The 27369-nt window shown below is 41.6% G+C and overlaps 1 protein-coding gene across 6 annotated transcripts in view; it reads left to right on the forward strand.

Moving 5' to 3' along the window:
* The window catches only part of LOC149317707 (adhesion G protein-coupled receptor B1-like), a 386998-nt gene that overhangs the window by 181382 nt on the left and 178247 nt on the right, over nucleotides 1–27369 (forward strand). For all 6 annotated transcript variants that reach the window (XM_089518056.1, XM_089518058.1, XM_089518057.1 and 3 more), the window contains exons 7-12: nucleotides 4923–5087; nucleotides 7456–7620; nucleotides 12629–12730; nucleotides 20391–20497; nucleotides 22653–22847; nucleotides 24642–24710. In XM_089518056.1, the coding sequence (XP_089374182.1) occupies nucleotides 4923–5087; nucleotides 7456–7620; nucleotides 12629–12730; nucleotides 20391–20497; nucleotides 22653–22847; nucleotides 24642–24710 (803 nt within the window). The remainder of the gene's footprint in view (nucleotides 1–4922; nucleotides 5088–7455; nucleotides 7621–12628; nucleotides 12731–20390; nucleotides 20498–22652; nucleotides 22848–24641; nucleotides 24711–27369) is intronic.

Raw genomic sequence — 27369 nt, forward strand, 5'->3', positions numbered from 1 at the left:
CCAAATGAACAGCAAACTTGGGAGAAGAAAGTAGCTAAAAATTGACAATGAGGACAGTCCAGTGCTTAGTGCACCCCTGGCTGGCCATACATTGGTTTTGGCTTCTGGGTTTTAAAACTACAAACAGTGACAACTCACCACTGCAAGGACAAAGCAGTGGTTTCCATGTACAGCAGAACTAGGGAAGGATTAGTTGCTTTTTAGGAGAGACAGGGGAGGTATAAGAAGATGGGGAAAGACTATCTCATTGCAGCACAAGCCCTGTATAGATTGTGGCTTTGGTTGATTGCTGTTTGATTTGCTGCAATGAGAATGTGATAATTAAATGTCCACACTTTCAGAAAGAAAGATTTGGTGGCACACTGGGATGCTATTTTCCTTACACACACACACACACACACACACACACCAATATTGATTAAAGAGTGGGAAATTGGCTATTCAGGAGGAAGAGGATGCTGATGGAAGAAGAAGATTATCATACGGGGGGAGGACGGGAGCAAAGCAGATCATTCCCACCCTTACCCTGTCCTTATCACATGATCATGCAAAAGACTATCACACATGTCATGCTTATCCCATCATTATCCTTTCAGTAAAGTGGAATTGTCCTGTCAATTTTGAATAATGGAAGCTTCTGTTAATGAAAAATGACAGGATGATTCTGATTCACTGATGGGATAATGACGGCATAAGCGCGATGTTGTCTGATAATCTTTTGCACGGTCATGGATAATTCCATTGTCTGATCATCTTTCACATGATCATGCATGATCATGTGTTAAGGATGGAAAAAGGATGTCCTTTTCCCCGTGCGATAGTCTTCCAAGACAGAACATGGCAAAAATATACAAGGAAACCTATTACAACCTACCTACCAAGAAAGGGAAAATGCAGGAGGCCTGAGGAGCACTTTTTGGTCCCTGTTACCCTCTCAGTGCTCTAAGAGCTGCCGAAAATGCCCAAACTTTAAACAAAGAAAAAGCAGAAGTTGTTGGACATCCATTTTTGGCTGCAAAAAACTGGGGTTTTGTAAAACGTTAAACAATGCAGGAGGGCAATACTTTATTTGAAAGGGGAGTAAAATGCTGCTCTTGGAGGCTTCCAGAAAAGACAGTGTGCCCCCTTTTTGTTGCTGTTATGTGACTGCATAGAATCATAGGATATTAAGAGTTGGAAGAGACTACAAGGCCCATCCAGTCCAACCCTGTGTCATTCAGGAATATACAACTAAGGCATTCCTGAAAGATGGCAATTGAATGTGTGGTTTTCCCAAAAGTATAGCTATGGGGAAGGGTAGGAGAAGGTATTGCCTGATTATTGTGCAAAAATACTGTTCTCTGTGTGGAAACGTGTAGATTTTCCACAGAAAAAGCCAAAAACGGCAAAGAGTCTCATCAGTCCAGGGTTCCCAACATCAGGGATTGCCATCATTTGAGAAACACATTTTAACCCCCTTCCCTGAAATATTTTGGATTCCCCCCCCCCCCCCATCCTTGCTGGGACTAGAGGAACCTTTGTTCTACACTATCCAGGTTCTTTTCTGGTTTTCTTATGTACATGGAATGAGTGTTGTTGTTGTTGTTGTTGTTGTTGTTGCTGTTGGATGCAGAAAATCAACATGCTTGCCAATTTGAAGCCTGTCCTGGTATCTAGCTTGGCTCACTTTTTGAGACATTTCAAATCATTTATCCCACAAATATCCTGTTTGCTCCATTCTTGGCTTCAGGTACACTGCAAACCAGACTCTTTGAATACAATCTGCAGTGGTTCAATGCATGAAATACAATACCTTAGAGCTGGGGTCATTTCAGTGACCACATGAATCTTTCTAGCCCTACAGTTGTTTGGGAACAGAGACTCAGACTCCCTTTTGCTTAAGAACTAATGAGCCCTGCACTAATGAGCTGAAGCTTTCCAGCAATAATTAGACTGAGTCTATCATGCCAGGAAGTATTTCAAGATAGATTGCTTTAATAAAAAGTATTCATATTTCATCCCTAACTTGGACTTTGCATAAGGGTTTTTCTTTCTTTGCCAGTTGAATGATAAATTATCACTGGTATTTCGGACTGGAGGACTCCGTTGTCTATGTGCATTAATTAAGTGGTGCAAGGAATTATGTGCTTCTGCTAGGCTTGCATTGGCTGGATTCGTTAACACAGGACAGGTTTCCAACAGGCTTGAGATTTTGGTCTGCTGCAAGCAAGTGGAATCTTTAAAAGGAGCATTTCAAGCTTAAAATAGTCATGCCTTGGCTTCCTTCTATTTACAACCCCCGAACAACCTGATGGTGTTATGATATTAGCTCTGGCAATGCCAATCATCAGTGACTTATGCACATATTACAGAAGAAAGTGATGTTGAGCTGCCAGAAAGGGAGGGGGAGTGGCAGCAGGGAAACCATCTTGTCATACTCGAGGCAGCTTTGACATTAAAAAAATACCACCACCAAGATCAGCCCTGGGGATTCAGTAAATTGCTTTTCTCTAAACATGCTTTCCCCTTCTGCCTGCCTGCGTGTGTTTTGGCATGAAAGCAGCTCTTTAAAGCCACTGGATGTTTATCTTTTCTGTCTCCTCATGTTGCTAAAGTTGTCTGTCCAATCTATTCATCTCTGGCATCTCGACTGAGATAAGGGATAGAGAACAGAGAGACTGGAAGCTGTGCAAGAACTTTGCAGCCATTCCTGATTCACCACCAACAACACAGTGCCTGTTATTTCATGTCCCATTACCATAAAAACAACGGCATTCACCTGGACCACTGTGTCTAGTTTTGGGCACCACAGTTCAAGTGAGATATTGGCAAGCTGGAAGGCAGCAATCACACACCAGAGTCCTCCAGTGGAGGACAGCCAAAATGGTGAAAGATTTGGAAACCACTCCCTATGAGGAGTGTCTTAGGGAGCTAGGTATGTTTAGCCTGGAGAAGAGAAAGTTAAGAGGAAATATCATAGCCCTGTTTAAATATATGAAAGGATGTCATATAGAGAGCAAGGTTGTTTTCTGTTGCTCCAGAGATTATAAGACATGGAGCAAGGGATTCAGGCTGCAGGAAAACTGAGCCCACCTAAACATTAGGAAGAACTTCCTGGTGATAAGAGCTGTTTCACAGCAGAAAGTCTCCTTGGGTGATGTTTCCAGGTTGCGGTTCTTTCTGCGTTGTCATTTCTCTTCGAGGCTCGTTTGGCGTGAGCTTTCGAAGAAGGCTGCTGAGTCATGGATAGCGCGTCTCCATGCCTCCCGATGCGAGGCCAGGGAGGACCATTGTTGGTGATTTATCTGGCCAAGCCTGAGATGTTGTTTCAGGGAGTCCTTGTATCTCTTCTTTGGGGCGCCCCTCTTATGCTGACCCGTGGCGAGTTCACCGTAGAATACTATTTTGGGGAGGCGATGGTCCTTCATCCTAGAAACGTGTCCTGCCCAGCGCAGCTGCGTCCTCAATAGCATGGCCTCAATGCTGGTGATCCCTGCTTGCTCGAGGACAGCAACATTTGTCACATAGTCAGTCCAGGAGCAACCACCATGCATAACCACCTACAAGTGCCTCTCACCTTTTGTTCAATGTCTTATTTTAATTTCTTTAAACTTATTCCATGGTATGTACAGGAGATATCATTCCATGGTGTGGAGACTTGAGATTTGTTCCTCTGATTTCTAAGGACCCTTTCATACTACAAAATTATAGGGCAATGATTTTGGGGACCCTGGGAGTTGTATGTGGCCCATAGATAGCCCTGCCAGATCCAAAATTGTAGACAGCTCCTGTACCTTTAATGATTATGTAGATGAGAGATTTCTAGCAGGTGTTGCTTGTCATGGAAACAGATAACAAGAGACACCTGCTATAAATCCCTCATCTACATAATCATTAAAGGTACAGGAGCAGTTTCCAGATTTCACTTTGGCAACCTTAACTGGCACACAATAGGATGAGGGAGGAAGAGAAAGGGAAACAATTCAAACTGTTTTCATCTATAAAGCCCTATGCAGTTTGGGGCCAGATTTTTTGAAGGACTGTATCTCCCTACATGAGCCCATTACAGCGTTAAGATCATCTGGAGAGGCCCTCTTCTCTGTCCCACCACCTTCTCAGGCTCACTTGGTGGGAACAAGGGAGAAGGCCTTCTCAGTGGCTGCTCCCATACTTTGGCACTCCCTCCCTAGAAAGACCAAGATGGCCCCATCCTTGCTGTCTGTCTGGTGGCAAATTTTAAAACAATCCACTAGACTTTCACAGATGGTAGAAGTTGGGTTCTGTGGTGCTGGATGTGAAGGTTTCTGAGGATCTCTATAAAGTTTTATTTTTATTGTTCTAATGTGTTTTAATATTTTTAACTGTTTTAATATGTACTATTTTTAAGAACTTTTATCATTTAAATTGCATTTTATCCTTTTCATGAGTAATGTAATTTAATACTATAGTAGTTTAACTCCATTTCAATGATCACTTTTGAATGTTTTTAATTGTATTTTGTTTTTGTTATTGTTTTAATTTGTAAGCCACTTTGTATCCAAAGTGGCAACCCTAACTGGCACACAGTAGGATGAGGGAATAAGTGGGAAAATAATAATAATAATAATAATAATAATAATAATAATAATAATAGAAGATATAGAGAGAAATGATGGAGGAGGAGAAAAACAAAAGGAAGGGAGGCAATAGAGGAAAAGAGAGAACTGACTTGGGCCTCTTGTTGGCTTTGACACCACCTTAGCTGGCTTGTAGCCCTTGAAGGGATTTGGTCCCTTGGGCTTTGCCCTAGGCTACTTTCAGCCTAAGTTCCCAGTCTACGTGAGGCAAGCATACCTTTTGCTTTACCTTCTATGCAGAAGAAAAATGGGTGGGCTTGGTACCCCGCCGTACAAAAGCGGTTTTCACATTCTGCCTTTTCTCTTTTCCTTCTTTGGGCCACTCAGTGGACGGCAACTGGAACGAATGGTCGAGTTGGAGCTCCTGTTCCACCAGCTGCTCCAATGGCACCCAGCAGCGGACGAGAGAGTGCAATGGACCATCGTACGGTGGAGCCGAATGCCAAGGACATTGGGTGGAGACCCGAGACTGCTTCCTTAGACAATGCCCAGGTTAGTAACATAACAAACCATGGTTCTTGATTTGTATATAGCAAAGCATGACTCCCTGTGAAAGCCTGACAATATCTCTCTTGGCAGCCTCAGCCTTTAAAGGTCAGTGAAGAGGTGGATGGATGGGATGGAGGGTAGTGACCTTATCCAAGCCTCCGCTTCTCTCTCTTAGGCAGGATATGTCATGAAAATGGAGCTTAGACAAGTTTTCAGCCCAGGTTTGCTTGGTGGGACAACATCTGCTTGGTACACCTGTATGCAGCACTTAGCAGTCCATGTACTTGGAACAGCCTTGGTCTCATGTTTAAGCTGGATAAATACTTTTGAAGGACTAAAATGTAACACACACCAGGCATTGCATAGATGGAAGCTGAAACTTATGCCTGTGATAAACAAAATAAATGCCTGCCATGGAAGGCTTAGAAAGCCCTAAGAATGTTTATTCTCACAGAATTATAAAGCTGGACATTGCAGCCTGTATTTGCACATTCAGAAGCTGAAATATCTTGCTCTAAACATTAATCACTCTAACGAATATGAATTTGATGAGCTCCTACAGAACACTGATGGAGTGTGAAGTTTTGCCAGATGTAGCTCTGGATTCTACGCCATGTACAACCAACATCTCTTCCCTCCATGGCCTTTTATTACTAACTTAACTTAACACATTCATTGTACATGTCCACAAGTCATCACAAAAAACTACAGGCATAACACAAAAAAGATAAATAAATGATCCATTAAAATATCACATTAGATATGATTTTAAAACCAGATTAAATTCCAAAACTTTCCTAAGTTTGAGTGACACAGATGTGCCAGACATTATGAAAGTCTTTGGCTCATTCTGTGTCATTTAAGGCAACTTGTTAGCAGGTGCTAGGCCTTTCTATTCTATCTTCTTGTTTGATTGACAATGACTGGCCCATGTCTTAGCTATGGCCAATAGAAAAGTTGCAGCTCTTCTGAATATAATGGGGTCAATATTGTAAAGTAAAAAATTAATGTTGACTGGCTGGCCAAAAATCTTTAACTTGTAGAGGTCCCAAAAGGAATTTATTTCAGACGCTATGCAACAGCTGAATGAATAGTAGGGACGATCTTCAATTTTGGGTGAGAACTCTGCATAGATATTGATTTTTTTTTCTCAGTGTGAAAAAAAACCTGGAAATTATTGTTGTTATCTTTTCTTGAGAGAACAAAATGATTTAACATTAACTTTCCTCATACAGGCAAAATATGACATTACACCTGTGTACATGACTCTTTTACCCTTAGTGAGAACTGACCTCATAGAATTTGCTAGACTGTTATTTGTCATTGTTTTTAATGTTTAATGTTTTTAACTGGTTTTACCTTTATGATGGTTTATTTGCTTATTAACTTTTGCATGACATACATTTTTAAATGCATCTCAGGAAGCAGATTGCAATCTACGAAAGCTCATGCTGCCAATTTCTTTCTTTCAGTTAGTCTCAAAGGTGCTACAAGATCTCTCTACATACATTTTTAAGACTATTTGTTTTAACTGTTGCAAGTGCCCTGAGTCCCAAATCAAGGAATATAAGGAATATGAGAGATATTAATAAATGTAATAATAAAAAGGAAGGCTGAGATTCTACATCACAAGCTGAATCTCCATTGCAGAATTAATGCAGTTTGAGACCACTTTAACTGCCGTAGCTCAATGCTATGGAATCCTGGGACTTATAGTTTTGTGAAATATTTAGTCATCTCAGAGAGTTCTGGTGCCCAACAAACTACAAATCCCAAGATTCCACAGAGTTGAGCCATGACAGTTAAAGCGGTCTTAAACTATATTAGCTCTGCAGCATGACAGCAGCCACATAACTTTATGAATCTCCAGGTTGGTTGCAGAAGCACAATGGGAGCTTGTTAGTGGATTGTGAAGTGCTCTAATGTGCACCAGGCAATTCTGGTATGCAGCAAGCACTTCTAGTGTGCATTGAACACTCCAGATGTGTTCTGGCACTTCCTAGCTGGTGTCCAGATGCACATTGGGACACACCATCATGTGCAATGGTACCCATTGCTTTTTGGGCCATGGTGCTTTGGTCACTCCACCATTACACATCAGACACCCATGTGTTGTAATTTCACAACAGTGTCTACATGAATATGGACATGCAAAGGTACTCAGTGCAGTTTTGCGCACATGAAAGTTCTTTTGTGAAGAAATAAATCCCAACAATTATTCCAGCCAGAATGTTATCTCATCAACAGGCTTCTGTAAGTGAATAACTGTATGTTTCTGGGATGTGTGACAGACTTGTCAGAGATGTAATCTGTTTTTAAATTAATTCTCTCTCACACGTTGTCTTATATTTCTCCCCTCCTCCTCCTGCAGTGGATGGAAAGTGGCAGGTATGGGGTCCCTGGGGGAGTTGTACAGCCACCTGCGGAGGTGGGACTCAGAAACGTGAGCGATCCTGCTATGGCCCTTTCTTCGGGGGAAATGTGTGCCAAGGGCCAAAAGAGGAATTCAAGCAATGCAATGAAAAAAGATGTCCAGGTGAGTAGCTTTCACCCTGGAGTAACATTGTCCTAAATAGGTGATGGTGGCCAAAGTGGGGAATTATTTGATCCCATTGAACAGTTAATTGATCAAGACTGCAATATTCAGATCAACTGAAGTTCTTCACTGGATTGGAATAGTAATACAACAACGTTCTATACGTATGCACTTTTGGCGGCCTCTCCAAATTTGATCTTCCCCTATCTCTCTCCCTCTGCCTCCAAAGCTAGATACTAATTATGGCCATGCTATGCAAAAACTTCCATGGGGCAGATATAGATTCAGCTCAGCAATCTAAATCACTGGATGATTTTTAAAAAGAAAAAAAATCATAAATAGATACTTTGCCACCTGCACCAGTGACTCTGCTGGCCAGTGGTCATCTGAGAGTGATTTTAGCCAAGAAGCTCGGGAACGCCATCATATTCTTTTTGGGCTGAAAATTCAGATAATGCTAGAACAAACTATGAGAACTTTGTGGGACTATAGCTCCCATAATCACCCAACAAGCATGGCTGGATGATCCTGGTGGTACTGCTCCAAATAATATTTCTTTTCCTCATTCTGTGCTGGACTGACAGAACAGTGTTGCCTTCAAATGTGAAGATTCTCAGAACCAGAACATGGGGGCAGGGGACAGGAGGAATCCTTTTTTGTGGACTACAGATCCCAGAATCCCCTCAACCAGCATGGCTAGGATATTCTGGGAGGTATAGACCTAAATCCTATTACTAGTTTCAACTAGATTAAACTTGGAGTAGAATTAATCAGACTAGATGGTCCAACTAAAGTAGAATGAAATGGATTTGACTCACTATCTGCTGACTCAAAATTCAACTATCACCTCAGTGCATCTGATCTAGCTGGCATTGATCAAAGAGCTTCTAAGCATTGCTTGAGAAAAGTAACTTTTCTGTGTTCCATACTGAAGTTCCAGTCCAGAGCCACCAGCATACAGTATATAAAGCCTGTCAAAACCTGGGGTTGGAGAAGTTCATTTTTGGACTGCATCTCCCAAAAACCTATCAGTGGCCACTCATAGCTGGAAAAGGTATGGTTTTCCCCCCACATTCAGTGAATCACTGACTACTTTATGTCAACTGGAGGGATTCTACTTATTTTCTTTATTGTGTCAAACAACTGGTATGCAGTCAGTTGGCATCTGCCTAGACTTTGAGCAGCCCACATCCAAAATCTCTTACCTGGCCTCCATCAGGCCTGAGGATCACAAGATGGGCAACTTGTGACTCTAGGGCCACATACTTTCCTCAGGTTGATCTCAGCTAAATTTCATAATCCCTCCGCTTTGACCAATCATTTGAGGCCTTAAGAGTTTTTTGTTCCTTGACCAGTAAGCCTTACTCTGCCCTGTAACAGCATGACACTCAGATCTTCTAGTGATCAGATCACTGATCTAAAAGGACAGGAGTTTTATTTTTACACTACAGAGGAGTGGGGAAAGAACATCAAATTCCACTGTAATTTGATTTTTGTTAAAAAATAAAGTGGGAAGAGGAAGTGAGCATAATTGGGTGAGATGTTAAACTCTCCCAGTGCTGTGTGCCTCCTTTTGTAAAAAGGATTTTGCTACAAAGGGATATTAAAAATTACAGGGATCACGATATTCCCTCCTGAGCAAAGAAGCACTCCCACACTCTCGGGCAAGACAGCGAAATGCATTTCTAACAAGCATCCCTAATGTGGAGTGTCATGCTTTGTTTCCCAGGAATGTAGTTTAGCGCAGTAGGAAAAGTTGAAAGAATGAGATTAAGGACATGGTGTCAGCATTGCTTCCTATACAGAAGGATGCTGGATGGTGGGTTATGGGACAGGCTGCCTTGGTGACCTTCATTTTGCATAACCCCTAATATGCACAGCAGAAATAATGCTGTGTGGCACTATCATGAAGTTTAAATGTCATGCCTGAATGCTATGGAATTCGGGGATTTGTAGTTTGTTTCAGCACCTGAGCTCCCTGACAGAGAAAGCTAAATGTCCCACAAGACCACAGATACCAGAATTCCATAGCATTCAGCTATGGCAGTTAAAGTGGTGTCAATCTGCAGTGCAGATGCAGCCATAAACTCAGAGACGGTGTATCCATGTTGCAGACATCAAACCGTTTGACACCACTTTAACTGCCATGAGTCTGCCCTACACAATCGTGGAAACTGTAGTTTGGTGAGGCACCAAAGCTCCCGGATAGACGAGGCTGAATACCTCTCCAAACTACAAATCCAAGGATTCCACAGGATGGAGCCATGACAGTTAAAGTGGTGTCAAACTGCTTTATTCCAGTAGGATGGAAGACTAAGGAGACAGCAAGGACCTGCCCTGCAGAAATACACAACAAAACACTCCAAAGAGATGGCCATGCAACCAATAATACAACAACATGAACAGCAACAACATTTATTTATAATGTCCTTTTCACCTCTGCTTAAAGACTTGAAAAAGAGGAGAGTACATTTCTTGTAGGAAGTTTTTCCCACCCTTGGAACAACTTTTACAGTCAAGAAGTTCTCCCTAACATTTAGGTGGAATCTCTTTTCTTGTAGTTTGAATCCATTGGTTCACGTTCTACTCTCTGGAGGAGCAGAAAACAAGCTCACTCCATTTTTACATGACATCCCTCCAGGTACTTAAAGATGGCTATCCTATTACCTCTCAGTCTTCTCTTTTCCAAGCTAAATATACCTAGTTCCCTAAGCCATTCCTCATAGGGTTTGGTTTCCAGACTTTTCACAATCCCATGCATAAACACACCAGCAATCTTACATGGCAAATACAGGAATGTAAATCTGTGTTAATTTTGTTCTCATAGGCAGGAATTAGTAATTAATTTTCTCCCCAATGCAGCAAAACTCTCAAAAACAATATGGATATGATGCAAATCAGGATTTGTTCTGTACACACACACACACACACACACACACACACAAAGTGTGTTGTGCAGAAAACATTTTTTTCCCCTATAGGAAATTTGTTTCCTGTGCAGAAAATGTGATTTTCTGATCAGGAAGAAAGTATTCTGTGCCAAAAAATTTTTTATTCATGTTCGGCATTAGCTTTGTTAGACTGTCCCGTTCCAGTCCAACCTGGGTGTATGCCAGACTATTTATGCGTTGTTCTTCCTGGCAAGGTTTGTTCAGATTTGCCTTTCTCTGAGGCTGAGAGAATGTAACATACCCAACGTCACCCAGTGGGTTTCCTTGGTTGAGCAAGGACACAGACCTGTGTCTCCAGAGTGTTATCCCAGCACGCAAACCACTACACCTTGCTGGCTCTGTACCACTTTTTACATGCCCAACAGAATGGAAAATATCCCATGCGTAAACCGTAATGGATGCATCACTGGGTAATGACTGAAGTTTCTATTATTAACCAATGATGCATCCATTACAGTCTACGCATGGGTACACATGGGGGTGTGATAATCTTTCCCCTGATTGCACTATTACCACATTTCAATCACGTTCTAATGACACTTGCCTCCCTTGTGAAAGCATTTTGGTCTTATGCAATTGGGTTGGACAATTTTGTTAAATGTAGGTTGAATGAGTGGAGTTGGACATGCAGGATGGAGCAAGCTTGTTTTCTGCTGTTCCAGAGAATAGGACAGCACAAAAATTGTGCAACACAGAATGGTCGATCTTCTTTCAGGAGTGTTTTAGTTGGGTATTCCTGGAGAGCAGGGTTTGAATATCAGCTTAGCCATTGAAACCCACTGGGTGATTTTGGCCAAGACACACACACTCAGCCTCAGAGGATGGCGATGCAAATCCCCCTCTTTTGAAACTTGCCAAGAAAACATGTGATGGGGTCACTGTAGGATTGCCATAAGTCAGAAGTGACATGAAGGCACCCAACAACAAACCATTTCTGGTAGTTTCTAGGAATGACAATTTTCTTTTATTTGGTTGTTGCTGCCCCCCCCGCCTCCGCCGGAAGGTTTTAGTAACGTGTTTTAAAGGTGGTAGGTATCCAGCAGAGAATACCTTTTGCACAAGAAACAAACCAAGCAGAAAACAAAGCAGTCCAGGGTCATACAAAAGATTCAGAAAAGCAGAGGAATGATAAAAGAAGGCTAGTCCAGCCAGTCAAGGAAGAATCAAAAGGAAGAATCCAAAAAGCAAGCAAATGTTCAAAAACATATACAGGAGAGACCACAGCAATGCCAAAAATAGTGGCGCCTTGGCTGTACTAATTTATAGCCAGCAGTAACTGAGCACAGCTGGCCTCATTTTGCCAGCATTTTCTTTTTTAGGCAGGCAATACCCTTTCCTATGCTTTTGTTGCTGCTATTTTCATCTTTGATTTTTCAAAGAATGAAGTCGTTTAATCTTCAGATCTCTCTCTTTAAGCCTGTGATAATCTAGGCCAGGGGTAGGCAACCTGTGGCCCGCGGGCCGGATGCGGCCCGGTGAGGCCTTGGGACCGGCCCCAGCCCGGTCCTCCCGCCGATTGCCGCCGGGGCCTTTGGCCTCTTGCGCGCAGGGTCAATTGTCTATAGAAGCCTCAGAAACATGCATTTATATTAACATTTTTTAAAAAATCAGCAAATTTTTTCGTGTGTCCTCCGCTTTTTTTTAAAAAAGTGTCCACCATTTGAAAATTTTGTCCTACATTTGTCCCGGTTTATTAATTTATTTAAATTTTTTTTTAAATTATTTCATTATTTATTTTTTGGCTTTGGCCCCCCAGTTGTCTGAGGAACAGCAACCCGGCCCCCGGCTCAAAAAGGTTGCCTACCCCTGATCTAGGCTCTGTTTCCAGGGCAGGATTGCTAACATCTTCTACTTTGAGCCTGTTAGATGAGTTCATCCTTTCATCATCTGAGGAGGCTTTGTCTAGGTAGGACATGTTACTTAAGGTTCAAAACCAGGTGGCAGGTGATCCTTTGTCTTATCCCTTTCCCTATTTGCTTTCCTTTCTCATGTCTTTCATCTCTCTCTCTCTCTCCTTCTTTCTCTTGGTCTAAGTCAGTTTTCTCTTTGCTTTACAGAGCCTCATGAAATTTGTGATGAAGATAACTTTGGTTCTGTCATTTGGAAGGAGACTCCTGCTGGAGATGCTGCAGCTGTCCGATGTCCCCGTAATGCCACAGGTAAGAAGCAGTAATCTGTTTTGGCCTCAGTTGTGTTTGTTTATTCCATCTTGGAAAGACAAGACTCAGGCCAATGGCTCTTTAAGTAGTATTCTTCTATAAACAGTTGACTTTCTTTCAAGCAATGCCTTCCCTTTGTGTCCTGAGTGCTTCATGGCCAGCAAGAAGTGTGACCTTTATCTGCATTAAACCTCTCTCCACCACTGTCTTAAACTCAGTTTTAGCATCTCAGGAAAGATGCAGCTTGGTGACCATCCATCATCACATTTCCACCCCTAAGATGACTTTTAATAGCCATGTCTGATGAAAAAGCCTGCAAAAGGGTCTTGTACCACCTTGGAGACTAACTGAGAGGACAGCATTTGTAGCTCAAGCTTTCATAGACAAGGAGATCCATTCTGTGAAAGTTTATGCTTTAAATTTCTTCCTCTCAGTCTCAAAGGTGGTACAAAGACACCTTTGCGTAGTAATCCAGTCTAACATGGCTATGGACCTTATCACACTAGCGAGATATGGAATTTAAAGTAGATTTAAAAAAAATTTAAAAACCACAAATGTGGGAAGTTTATCACACAACATTTTGCCAGACCAGAAATAATGCAAAAATAAAGCATATGTAAAGGAGACAAATACGGCAGCTTTTTACTTTCAGAACTTCCTGAAAATAAAAAGCTGCCATTTTTGTGCGCTTTACATTCACTTTATTTTTGTGTTATTTCTGGTCTGGCAAAACGTTGTGTGATAAACTTCCCGCATTTGCGGGGGTTTAAAATTTTAAATCTATTTTAAATCCTGTTTGTCAGTGGGATTTTGCTAGTGTGATAAGGTTTTATGTCTTTGATTTCAGCCATGAGGAAGAATCCTGTGAGGTTTGGAAACTTGTGTAATGTGTAAAATATATTACACAAGCTTTCAACACTCACGGGATTCTTTCTTGGACTAATGAAGTTATCACCACAATTTATTTGATTGTATTGATTTTCCTGTGTTTTGCTGCATGGCCAATCCAACTCTCTCTGGATATATATTCTCCTACATGAACAACGGCGGTGATTTCATCACAACGTTTACCTCTTCAGGCCTTCCTCCCCACCACAAAAAAGCCAACAAAATGCAAAGCATGATTCAGAATATAAGGAAAGGAAGCATATAGAGTTAAAGAATGTTTTGTTTATTTTTTCACTTTTTTATTGGATTTTAAAAATATAATTACAAAGAAAGAGGGGAAGAAAAAGAAAATAAGGCAGTGGGAAAGTCCATAGGATGTGAACATGTGCTAGCGTATACACTGATGTAGGTTGACAATGTTTCTGAAAACACATTTTCTTGAAGTTATGTCTTTAAAATATGCATTCAAGGGGTAGCCAAAGCAGTAAATATTTTAACTACCAGTGGGCAATATTTATCTTTCCACTCTCGGAGGATAAGGCTGGAATCCTGTTTTTATCTTATACATGCATAAATTCGCTTAAGAAATAGCTAGACATTTTTGTTCAATGCGGAACAGCGGATGAGACATAGAAACTGATTTCTGCATTGCTTATGGATGCATGTTGCACGTGAATGTGTGCTGTGCATTGTTGCACAAATGCATGTCTGGGTCTCATTGCACAATGTTATAATTCACTAATGCACAGCTCACATGCAGTTCTATGAATATAGAGCTATTGCCTCTCCTCTTGTTACAGGATCATGTCAGCAGTCTTTTAGCAAGAAAAAAAGCTTCTTGTTGTTGTCCTATTTATTGTCCTAAAGTTATGACTCATGGTGACTTAAAATGTAAAAAGTGAACCTTAAAATGGAATTGACCTGCTCACAGTATTGGAACAACTTGAACGTATACTCAAAAAGATAAAAAGCAACTAAAATGAGTTGAATTTAAAAGAATTCAGCAGCCTTACCTCATTCTTTGAAAGCTGTTTTAAAGGCCTGTTGGAATACAAATGGTTTTGTCTGCTGATGAAAGAACAGCAAGGAGGCGATCATTTAGGCATCTCTCTGGGAAAGGAGTTCCAGAGTCTAGGGGCAGCCACCAAGAAGGTCCTCTCATATGTCCCTACCAAGTGTGCTTGAAAGATTGGTGGGACTGAGATAAAGGCCTCTTCAGAGGATATCAGGACCCAGGAAAGCTCATACATGGTCAATGCAATTGGATCCTGCATGCTTTTGCCATTTTGAAGACCTTATTACAAGATGTGCCAAATGGTAAAAACATGCAGGATCCAATTACATTGACCATTCTTGAAATTTCTCCTTTCAAGGACATAATCTAAGAGAACATGTGTGTCTACAAATGGAAAAGCTTTCTGTAATTTCAATGGATACATTACAATGCACCCATAAAGAAAGATGTAACCACTGAATGAATTGTCATGGTATCTGAAATCTCCAAAACATCAACTTTTACTGAACCAAACCCAGTTTTAGATGTATAGAGATTTTACATATTGAAGTTAGTATAGTTTTCCATAGCCCGAAAAACCTTAAAAACTGTAGTTTTCCACTTGTGGTTGGCAGAGGCAATCTAACCCAGTGGTTCCAAAACTTGGATCCTCCAGATATTTTGGACTTCAGCTCCCAGAATTCCTGACTGCTGGCCAAGCTGTCTAGGGCTTCTGGGATCTGAAGTCCCAAACACCCAGAGGGCCAATATTTAGGTATCACTGGTTTATTCTACTCAACTCTACATCTTTTCCCTATGGAAAATGAGTGGCCATCCTGCATGATAATGGGAAGGCTTGCACAATCCAGAAGAAAAGATTTAAGCAGTCCTGCGCTCTTTGCACTTGTGAAAGTCAGCCAAGGGTTGGATCAATATTAGCAGCATTCACTTGATGTGAAATCTGAAGTGTTAAAATATATAGATGCCCACTGTGTACAATTTCTCAATTGTACAAGAATTGATCAATGCAGAGTAGATCTTTTGCTCCAGAAACAAGCATTCTTTTGGTTCCTGGGGTTTCAACAATTTTGTGTTTGATATTCACTGTCTTCACGTTAACCCTGGCTCATGATTAGCCTATGGATGAGACATCTCCAAGAGCCCCTGTCCTTCACTGCTCTGCTCAGGTCCTGCAGCTTCAAACCCATGGTTTCCTTGATTGAGTCCATCCATCTGGCATGCGGTCTTCCACTTTTTCTACTACCCTCCCACTTTCCTAGCATTCCTCTCTTTTCTAATGTGACATGCTTTTGCATGGTAGCCAATATACAACAGCCTCAATGTTATCATCTTGGCTTCCAGGGAGATTTCAGGCTTGATCTGTTCAAGGACCCATTTGTTTGTCTTTTTGGCTGTCCACAGTATCCTCCGCACTCTTCTCCAGCACCACATCTCAAATGAATTGATTTTGTTCTTGTCTGCTTTCTTCAATGTTCAAGTCTCACATCTCAAATACAGTCGGCCCTTCTTATACATGGATTTTTTAATACACAGATTCAAGCATTCATGGTTTGAAAATGTTAAAAAAAAGTATAAATTTCAAATATCAAACCTTGATTTTCCAATTTTTATAAGGGACACCATTTTGCTATGTCATTATATTTAATGGGACTTGAGCATCCATGGATTTTGTTATCCACAGGGGATGCTGGAACCAAACCCCAGTGTATAACAAGGGTCCAGTCTATCTTTACTCTTCAGCATCTTGTCTAGTTTTTTCATAACTGCCTTCTCTATTCCTACACTACTACTTATTCTTTGGCTGCAGTCTCAGTTATGATCAAAGTTTGATCCAAGGTATGGGAAGGAACTCTTTTATTATTTCAGTTTCCTTTTTGTCTAATTTGAATTGATGTAGTTCTTCTGTGATCATTAAATTTGTTTTCTTTCTGTTCAACATTAGGCCTACATTTGCACTTTCTTTCTTTCTTTCTTTTTTGAACCTTCCTTAGCAATTGTTCCAAGTCTGTGATGTTCCTGCATGGCAGGGGGTTGGACGGGATGCCCTTGTGGTCTCTTCCAACTCAATGATTCTACAATTCTATTATTCTATGGCGTTTTTTCCTATTAGTATGGTGTTGTCTGTGTATCTTAGATTGTTGATGTTCCTTCCTCGTATTGTCACTCCTCCTCCATCTCAACTTGTTCTACGCATGATATTTTCTGCATACAAGTTGAGCAAATAGGATGATAGAATGCAGAGTTGCTTGACCTCTTTGCCAATTGGGAACCATTTTGTTTCTCCAAGTACTTCAACCAAACTCTTTTGGCTCCCTCATGTCAAAATGGCAGGAGCTATCTTTGCTGGACTCTAGCTTGGAAGAGCCATGAGAGCAGCTGGCCTAAAGGAACCGTGTCTCAAGATGAATTGCTAAATGGCTCCAAATGGGAGGGCTTGCTGTGTGAACCTAATGGAAATTGACCTGCAGATGCTCTTGATGAAGAAAGCTTGGGTCAACTCCAAAGGCATGGTGGGGGAGAAGGCAGCAAAGTGGCGCCGTATATCCTCTTGTTCCACCAGCACAATTTCAACTCATGCATTCCCGTCCATTGGGAAGCACAGGTTCCCAAAAGCAAGGGAGCTGCCAAAGCAACACATCAGTCCAAATTAAAAGAGACAAGAGTAATGAAGGACACTGGGTAATGTTTTTGATGAGACGATGAATGGCTGCTTATTGGTTTCTAAGGAGGCTGCTGCTGCTGAATATATATGTTCTGATTTCAAAGTCTCCCAGGTGGCTCTTGAGCATGTGGTGTGTTCACCTGTAGTCAGTGGAGTTTGCTTGTTTCTGAGCTCCATGATGGAAAAATCAAACACACCCACACACACACAGTTGGCCATGCTCTACAATTATGCAGATATCCTCTCAAGAAGCAGCTGTTATATTTGGGTATATCTGCTTTGCACAAATGCATCGGTTTGATACCACTTGAACTTCCATGAGTCTGTCTTTAGGAATCCTGAGATGTGTAGTTTGGGGAGACATTTAGCATTCCCTGATTAGATGTATCTTCACTCCACAGATATATGAATGTTATCTTGCTTTAACCATTAGAACTTCCTTCTATGGAATCTGGGGGGGGGGGTTGTAATTTAGTGAGGGGTGTCAAATACTCTGCTACAGAGCTCTAGGCCACTGTGCTTGTTGTCTGTGGGTCCTACTTCTCTCCTGCTGAACTGGATGGGACCCTTTGAGACCACCTTTTATCTAAAAAGCACACTGCCACCACCCAGCGATTAAGCTGTTACACCTTTTCAACTCATTGGAATATTGCTGGGGAATTCCACCAGTATTTGCCAACCCAGTGAAGAACTAGCCAAGCTAAGGTGGTTTACAGACCGCCCGTTTGGGTCGACCTGTACCCACCCCTTTCCCCGCTGGATCGGGGCCTCAGCTGACACAGCAGCAGCCTCTGAGGCCCCAATGTGCTGCTTTCCAGGCCGCGGGGAAGCGGCAAAAGGCCGCTTCCCCACAGCCTGGAAAGGGGTGTCCTTGGGGCTTCAAGCCCCAAGGACACCCAGCGGCAGCGGGGACGAAAAGAAAGGGGCTGCTTGGCCCCTTTCTGCTTTGCGTCGCTCATCTAAAGGCTGCGCCAGCGATGCAAATCTTGGAAGAAGCTCCGTTTCGGATCTCCTTCTGGTGCCATGGAAAGGGCGCCCCAGGCGCGCTCGCACGGTGCGAGGACATCACTTTCACGCCGCTCTGTTTGGAGGCGCCATGGTCATGATGTCCCAATGGCGGCGCCCATGTAGAATGGGCATCGCCATTTTGTACGTACTAGGTTAGGGCATCCAGAAGGGACACCCTTTCCTAGCCCTAGTACGTACCTTGTACATACTTTAAGCACGTCTGTAACGTGCCTGAGGCCTGTTACAGACTGCCAAAATAAAGCTGCTTCGGGTCTCTTTGGAGGTATGCTATTTAAATGATGCATGCATCCTAAGAATCCGAAAGCTGCACCAAAAGTTGCACTCCGGTGCTTAGGAATGCAGTATGGCTTTGGTGCGACCTCCGGAGTCTTAGGACCCATGCATCCTTTAAATAGCATACCTCCATAGAGACCCAAAGCAGCTTTATTCTGGCAGTCTGTAACAGGCCTAAGGCATGCAAAAAAGAGTGCAAGGGAGGCATAGTGCCTTAAAGAAAAGCTTTATTCTAAGTAGAGGGATTCTGTAACAAAATAAGAGGACCAACTTGTGCTACAGACCCAGACAGAAAGTATAAGTTACAGAGTACAACCATTTCAGCCCAACGAGGAAAATAAATCACAGATCAGATGGAATTTGTAGTCCTTGATGTTTCTGGATAGCTGGGAGCCTGGACTCCATTGTTCAGCTCCATCAGCCTCCTCATGTTCAGCCTCTTGAGAGCATGAAGTAAAAGCCAGCAGAAAGACAGACTCACCTAAGCCTTGTGTTGCATCCACACTTTTTAAAACCTCAAATCTTTACCCTTTTCCCCATCTGCCCATCTCATTGGAAACTTGCCATCACATCAGCTGTGATATAATCTCTCATTAAAGAAAAATATTTGCTTTTCTTTATGAAAAGAAAACATTGGAAGCCTCTTGCCAAACTTCGATTTGAGCAAATGAATTCAAAGGTGATTCAAGGAAGATACCAGGATATCCCTTTTCTTGATAGACTCTGTATAAGTGGGGCACCTAAAGTTGAAGAGCTTACACATTACATACTGCAATGTCAATTATATAACAGTATTAGAGAGCAATATCTAGCTCCCATCCTCAGAAATTTGAGGGAAAGGGATCATGAAAGCAAGCTGGCTCTGCTATTGCAAGGAGTTGAGCCTTTTATTACTCTTAGGGCTGCCTTGTTTGCAGTGAAAGCTGCTATTCTATGGAAACAAGAATGAAAGGACCCCAGATAGATTGTTGTGCAAATTACAAGAACTGTGTAATCAGAGCCATATATTTTAAATTATATAGAGCTTTCTTTTTATATAAGTTTTAACTATGCATTTTTTCCCTTTTATCTTGTATTCTTTGAGATGGTCTGGAGACTTATTCAGTAAAGATGTATGTATGTATGTATGTATGTATGTATCTCTCATTAAAATGTAACTATCTCTTCCACATTTGTTAGCTGGAACGAAGGCTCTGATAAATGGAGGGACTCCCATTTATCACACCACTCCTGTGAACTACAGTTCCCAAGGTGCCTCAAGTACCAGACTGCACTACAGAATTAAAGTGTTCTAAATTTCATTCCGTCTTTTGGGAGGATGTACTTCGGTCTCTTTGAAGTCCCACACCAAAAGTACAAATCCCAGGATTCTTTAGGAAGGAGCTAGGACAGTTAAACAGTACAAAATGGATCGAATTGTGGTGCACAGACAGAATTAAGTAGGGACTTAATATGGTATGAAACTCATATAACAGGGTTGTCGGTCCTCTGTGATGCTGACCACCAATAAATGTAACTTAAAACATCACATCATTAACCCTTTGTTTACCTGGAGGAGAGATCATATCCCTCAGCTGTGTTGCCTAGATAGTGGGAGCACCCATTTTCACAATTTTCTTCATTAGAAGTAGATGAAAGGATTACATTAGAAAGCTCTTCCACCACCTTGAGTCCTGCTTTTAAGGGAAAGGTTGGGTATAAATAAAGCTAGAAAAAGAATAACAATAATTAAGTTTTTGTTTCTCTACCCTGGTTATGATGTTCTTGGCTGTGCTCTTTCTGCTTTCCTGCAGGACTGATCCTACGGCGGTGTGTGCTGGATGAAGAGGGTATTGCCTATTGGACACTTCCGACGTATGTCAAATGTGTTTCGATTGACTACAGGAACATCCAGATGATGGTGAGTGTGCAACCTGGATCAGGGGCATGAGTTGCCAAATCCAGACCTGGAATCCTTTTGCACTACATAAATTCATCATAGTGCTTATAGATTAAGTGCCATGGATGCATCCTGTGGAATCCTGGGATGTGTAGGATGCACCAGAACTCATTGGCTGGGAATTCTGAATACCTTTCCCTAAATTGTAAATCCCAGGATTCCATAAGCTACAAGCATAGCAGGTAAAATGGAATCATAGTAGTATTATTCTGTAGAGTGAAAGGCTCATGGAGTGAGTATTCTCCAGTTCAGTGCCATTGATTTTGATACCTAGAAGGAGAATATGGACATAGACTTGAAAAGAATGGAGAAGAGTATTTGGCCCTCCCTCCATCCCAACTGCCACTATCCTGACCTTGGAGGGAGAGGAGAAGCAGGCACAGCTCCATCATTCCTAAGCCCTGACGCAGATAAAAGGTCCTCCCTCCATGCCAAGTGGCACTGCCCTGGCCTCAGAGGGAGAGAAGAAGAAGCAGGATCTTTTGGAATGATTTCCCCTCCCATTCAGACATCCCCTTTTCCTTTTGTGCCATGTCATAATTAGATCATCAAACAATGGCAGCAAACTATTTTGTTGTTCTTTTACTTGTAAAATACCGTGCACTATAGAAATAAATAGAGGAAATGGAAATAGATTTTAAAAATTTGCTGTACCTTGGATCAAATATTGACCAGAATGGAGACTGCAGCCAAAAAATCAGAAGAAGATGAGGAATTGAAAGGGCAGCTATGAAATAACTAGACAAGATCCTAAAGAGTAAAGATATACAACTGAGCACTAAAGTTAGAATGGTCCAAGCCACTGTATTCCCTATCACCATGTAAGGATGTGAGAGCAGGACTGTGAAAAAACCAGATAAAGAGAAAATCAACTATTTTGAGATAAGGCTCTGGAGAAGGGTGCTATAGATACCATGGACGACTGAAAAGACCAACAAATGGGCCCTAGAACAGGTTAAGCCTGAAATCTCTCTCTGGAAGCTGAGATGATTAAACTGAGGCTGTCATATTTTGATCATATCATGAGAAAGCTTGAATCATTGGAAAAGACAATAATGCTAAGAAAGGTGGAGGGCAATAGAGAGAGAGGAAGACTGCATGTCAGATAGATAGACTAAATCAGGGATGCCATGGGCCTGAATTTACAGGACCTAAGCAGAGTAGTGGAAGACAGAGCGTCTTGGAGATGTCTCATCTGCAGAGTGACCATAAGTCAAGGTCAACTCAAAGGCAGTTAACAACAGCAACAAATATGTGTGCATACACACACACACACACACACACACACACACAGTGCACCCACGCCATATGCAGGCACACTATGCGTGGCTTTCTGCTTATGTGGAAGCCGCGCGACAATCTAAACAATGGCACACGCATGAGCACCACTGCCTCGTGCATCCATTGTTTCCTATGGGGGGCAAGCATACGTGCATTTTCCCTTGCGTGGGGGGGGGGGGTCCGGAACAAATCCCCCGCGTAAGGAGATGTCCCACTGTGTATATATATAATATTAAAACTAAGCTAAAACTAGAACACTGTACTAAACCCCATACTAAAACACTAAAGTGAAGCAATAAACACAGAATATCTAATACCCTGAACACTAACTAAAACATGAGAAGTCTCTCTTCCCCTGTTCCAAACTGGACTGGAAAACAAAAACCAATAAAAAATAATACAATGTTCAGATCCATTACAGATCTATTTAAATAAACTTACAAAGGTTATTAATAACTATAAACACAGGCTATTACATTGTTAGCGTTCTTCTCGTTCAAAAGGACAATGGTATCTAATTTTTCAAAAACAGGGGGGAGGGGAATCCTTCAATTACTTTATCCTTTCAACCGCATGTTAATTTGGCAATTTGGACTAACTCAGCTAATGGTCGGCTAATTCACCTACCATTCTTTCGTTGTTCTTTTGGATCTTGGCCATTCATAATAATTATCCTTTTTTTCACATAGTTTTATTTTTACTCGTGTAAGTCAATGTTTTATTTTGATTTGTCTTGGGTTTTGCATGGCATGCTACCCCCTTCAAGTCTTGGAATCTGAAATGGTTAAAGATACATATTTTGGTGATGATTCTTTTCCCCTCTCTTTTTTGCCAGACACGGGAGCATCTTTCAAAAGCCCAGAGAGGACTAATAGGGGATGGGGTATCAGAGGTACTGCAGAACTTGGTAGAGATCTCTCAGGATGGGACCAGCTACAGTGGGGATCTACTTTCAACCTTTGATGTACTCAGGAACATGACCGAGATCTTCCGCAGGGCCTATTATAGCCCAAACTCCAATGATGTTCAGGTGAGCTAATGGGTGGAATACTCTGTGGTTGGACTGGGAGGGTGGAAGAAAATCATAGCTAAAATGAATGTGTTTCCTGTTCATCTTGGGTATGAAGTAGAACAAATCCACTTGAAATCCTCTATTTCCCCACTTCTTCAAATGTCATAAAGGGCTAGATTCTGTTAATAGTCCTGATGGGACACAATGAAACAATGGACTTTACCTATCTGTTGACTTTATCTTTCATTAATTGATTGAACATGTCTAGCTGGAACAAACCAACAGACCAGCCATAGAGTGTTTGCTTCACATGCGCACTCTGTTCATTCACATCTTTCTTTCCACTCTGTTTTGTGAAGACACAGTTAACATTGATGAAACTCTTTATGAAATAATCTTGATGAAACTATAAGAGGTACAGGGTTGCATTTATGTTTAAAACCAGGCATTTAAAGTGAAAATATGAGATGCAGATGTGGGGCCGATTTTAGTGCGCAGTGTGTTGACACAGGCATAGCAGTACGTGGAAGAGAGAAAAGGTTCCTGAGAGCTGACATAGTTGAAGGGATTATCTCTCTGCAGTTCTGGAGCCACTGTAGATCTGTCCTTTGAAGAAGGTCATGATTGCATGCATTAAAATGTTAAATGCATCCTTTTGGATTGTTTTTTCCTTGTGATGTTTCTGCTAACCTTCTAAATGGAAAGGAAATCAATGGCTTTGAAATAAAACCATCCTTCTCCACCTCTTTCCTGGTCGCTCAACTGGGCATCACAGAAAGGATTCTCCAGCACATTTCCACAGCATTAGAACAAGCATTAGCTTTTCAATATAGTGACACTGATTCAGACAGAAGGGCCACCTAGGCCTGTACTATGTTGTCACAGGTGGTACCCAATAGCCCTCATAACACCTGAATTCCATAAGTGAATTTCATAAAAGTTTATGATGTACATCTTGAGTGTCCCTCATCCAGAATTATGAAATCCAAAATAGGGGCTGTACAGATTGGCAGCATTCAGCAACTGCATGCTGCGGCCTGTGCACAGAGCAAAAAGAAGCCCTCCAAGGGGGGCTCCTTTTTGCACCGTAGAAGGGGCATCATAAGTGCTGTGGCTGTTTGGGTGCTGCACATGAGGGACGTCATCATGACGTGTGCTGTCTGGATGGGCATGTGACATAATGGTGCCCCGGCGGAGAGAGAAAGGCTTGGAGCATGTGAACACTCAGCACTACCACAGCCCTACTGCGCACACAGGCCGGCATAAACTGGCAGTCTGTCGAGCCCCATAGTCCAAAATCTAAAATTGTCAATATTGGTTTCTGAGATAGTCACATTTTTGCTTTCTGATGATTCAGTGTATACAACCTTTGTTTCATGCACAAAATTGTTAGAAATACTAAGTATAGAATTACCTTCAAGAAAAAATCCAGAGCATGCCAAGCAGTGTCTATGTGTGTGTCTCCACTGAGTCACCTGGTGCCACCACTTCTGGAGTGAGTTACTCCCTCTGAGGTCACAACATGATGTCCATCCATGTGATCCCCACTCGGTGCCTCATTGTGACTTCAGAGCTTGACTTGCACCAGCAGCAATGGCACTGGGTGATGCAGTTGGGACATGTGTAGACAGCTGCCAAACATTGCTATAGAGTACAGAGATAATAAGTGGTCTCCAGGGAAGCTCTCAGGCCAGGATCCTCTTGAGAATAGCCCAGAGTATTCTGGCTGGTGTAGATGAGCCCTTGGAGTCTGCAGGATGAAACCATTCCATAGATGGAATCACAGCTTTCTCACCTGTCTTCTTTCCCTAGAACTTTGTGCAGATAATTAGCAACATATTGACTGAAGACAACCGGGAGAAGTGGGAAGAGGCTCAGCTGGTAGGTGAATCTTATATTTCAAATAATGTTCTGGAAAGTGTGTGTGTGTGTGTTCACATGCACATAGATTGCAGCTCACAGAATTGTTCTTGCAAGAATGGCCATTCGTCAACTGCAAAAAAGACAAATGACTAGGGATGGGAAGAATACATGCAAAAATTTCAAAATACTGAAAACGATGTTCATTAAGTGATGAGACGATTCCTGGGCTAATATGAACCTTCACAATTCAGGACTTGTTCTGTGCAAAATTCCAAATGGTTATTTTGTTCAGGAAATAGCATTTTCTGCAAAAGAAACTGCTTCATTTGAAGAAAACCATATTGCTGCATAGAAAATTTTTCTGTGCAGAAAATGCTGTTTCTGGGGACTTATTATGTACAAAATTTGCACAGGGTTGATTTGCATTAAAAATCAGCATTTCCTGTATAGGAAAAAAGCTTTTTCTTCACAGAAAATAATATTTACAAACAGGAAATGAAGTTCTTTGCTCAAGAAATTCCGTTTACCATGCAAAACAACCATGTCTGAATTTTGTGTGAAATAAGTTTTTTATTGCAGATAATCTTTTTAAAAGTGGTGTGGCTTTTGTAGACTTGCTCAAAATGGGAAGAAAAGTGCTAAAACATATTGTTTCTTTCTTTGAGAAGAGACTTGGAAAAGAATTATATCCCTATAAATGACATCACTCTATTTCCTCCCCTCATTTCAGTTAGCCTTTTCCTACTTTGTTAAGCAAAAGGCATATGCACACAGCACAAAAAGAAAGACAAGGTTATTGACCCCAAAAAAAACAAACATACAACCCATGCAAAGTTTATATTTTTCAAAGATCCATGCAACAAACATTTGATGCAAGAAAAAATTGTTTAGTTTAGGGGGAGGACTACATTTAAAAATAAAAATTCACAAATGAAAAAATTTCTCCAAAATGGCCAAAATTGTCTAACCCACTGAGAAGGAAAAAATAAGGCTTTTCATTCTATTATTTGATAATGAAATAAGTGAGGTACATCCCCAGTTCTCAGTGTTTATTTGTCCAATTTCAAATCTAACTGGGTAACCACAATTAAAATTCCCTCCAGCGCAGCTGTAATCCACTCCCCCTAGAGCTCTCTGACAAAGAAGTCTAAGTACCTCACTGAACTACAAATTCCAGGATCCTGTAAGATGCAGCCATGGCCTTCAAAGTGGGATCAAACTGCTATAACTGTATCTTGGAAATGCACTTTCAATGACAGTCTTAAAAATGGACAGATCTAAATATGTTTCATCTCTTGACAGAATAGTTTCAGACAAATGTGGAAGCCAAAGGTCCTCAGATTGGCTGAGCTCTGAGATTATTCTGGGAGGGACTTATAGGCCTGTTACAGACTGCCAAAATAAAGCTGCTTCGGGTCTCTTTGGAGGTATGCTGTTTAAATGATGCATGCATCCTAAGAATCTGAAAGCTGCACCAAAGCTGCACTCCAGTGCTTAGGAATGGAGTGTGGCTTTGGCGTGACCTCCGGACTCTTAGGACCCATGCATCATTTAAATAGCATATCTCCAAAGAGACCCGAAGCAGCTTTATTTTGGCAGTCTGTAACAGGCCATAGATTATTTTGCTCCTCTTCCCTCCATTCCAAAATGGAAGAACAAAGGTAGAGTGAGGGCATGCTATCACTAATGTCATTGTACATTGTACAACCAATCCATATTTGATTGGCTGTAAAATTAATAGAACTATTGTTCAATATGTGTTGCATGGTTTGAGTGTTGGATTCTGGAAACCAGGGTTTGACTCCTCACTTGGTCATAGAAACCCACTGGGTGTCCTTAGGCAAATCACATTCTCTCAGCCCCAGAAATCTCTGTGGTAGGGTTGTCTTAGGGTTGCCGTAAGTCGTAAATGACTTGAAGGTAAACAAGAACAACAAAATATACAAATACATATACATTATGTGCATTCAATGCATATACATAATGCATATAATTTGTAGATATAAGAATACATGTTTAAGGTAAGAGGTCTGCAGTGCTAGGCAAGAGAAGGTCACCAGGCTTAAATCACAGTATGCAGATGTAAAACTGGTGACCTTCATCTGCATAGAATGGCCTGTCTGTCATGTTGAACCTGTATGCATGTGCTCACAGCACATTATGTGTATTTTGTATCAAGAACAAATCATAGGACCTGTTATATTCAGGGCAAACCCCAAAAAGAACTGAATAAGCAGCTGATTGAGGCTGTGAATTAACAGACAGGAGAGTACTGCTGCCAAGGAGAAACTTCTTCCCTCCATGAGTGAATATGGGGGTGGTGCTAGTACCAGCTCTGAGGCCCAGTGTGGTGTAGTGGTTTGAGTGTTGGACCATGACTCTAGAGACCAGGGTTCAAACCCGGCTCAGCCATGACAACCCACTGGGTGACCTTGAGCAAGTTGCACACTCTCCGACTTGGGGAAAGGCAATGGCAAACCCCTTCTGAAGAAACGTGCCAAGAAAACCCCATGATAGTCACCTTAGGCTCACCATAAGTCAGAAATGACTTGAAGGCACACAACAACAACAATACCATCTCTACAGTGTTCCATCTAAGTCTGGAAGTCTTTCTTTTGTTTGCTTGCTTATTTGCCATGTAAAGAAATGGTTTATTAGTGAGAGAAGTCATTTCCTG

This window comes from Sceloporus occidentalis, unplaced genomic scaffold, assembly GCF_023333645.1.
Source record: "Sceloporus occidentalis isolate IW3139 unplaced genomic scaffold, rSceOcc1.0.p SCAF_3, whole genome shotgun sequence".
Lineage (NCBI taxonomy): Eukaryota > Metazoa > Chordata > Lepidosauria > Squamata > Phrynosomatidae > Sceloporus > Sceloporus occidentalis.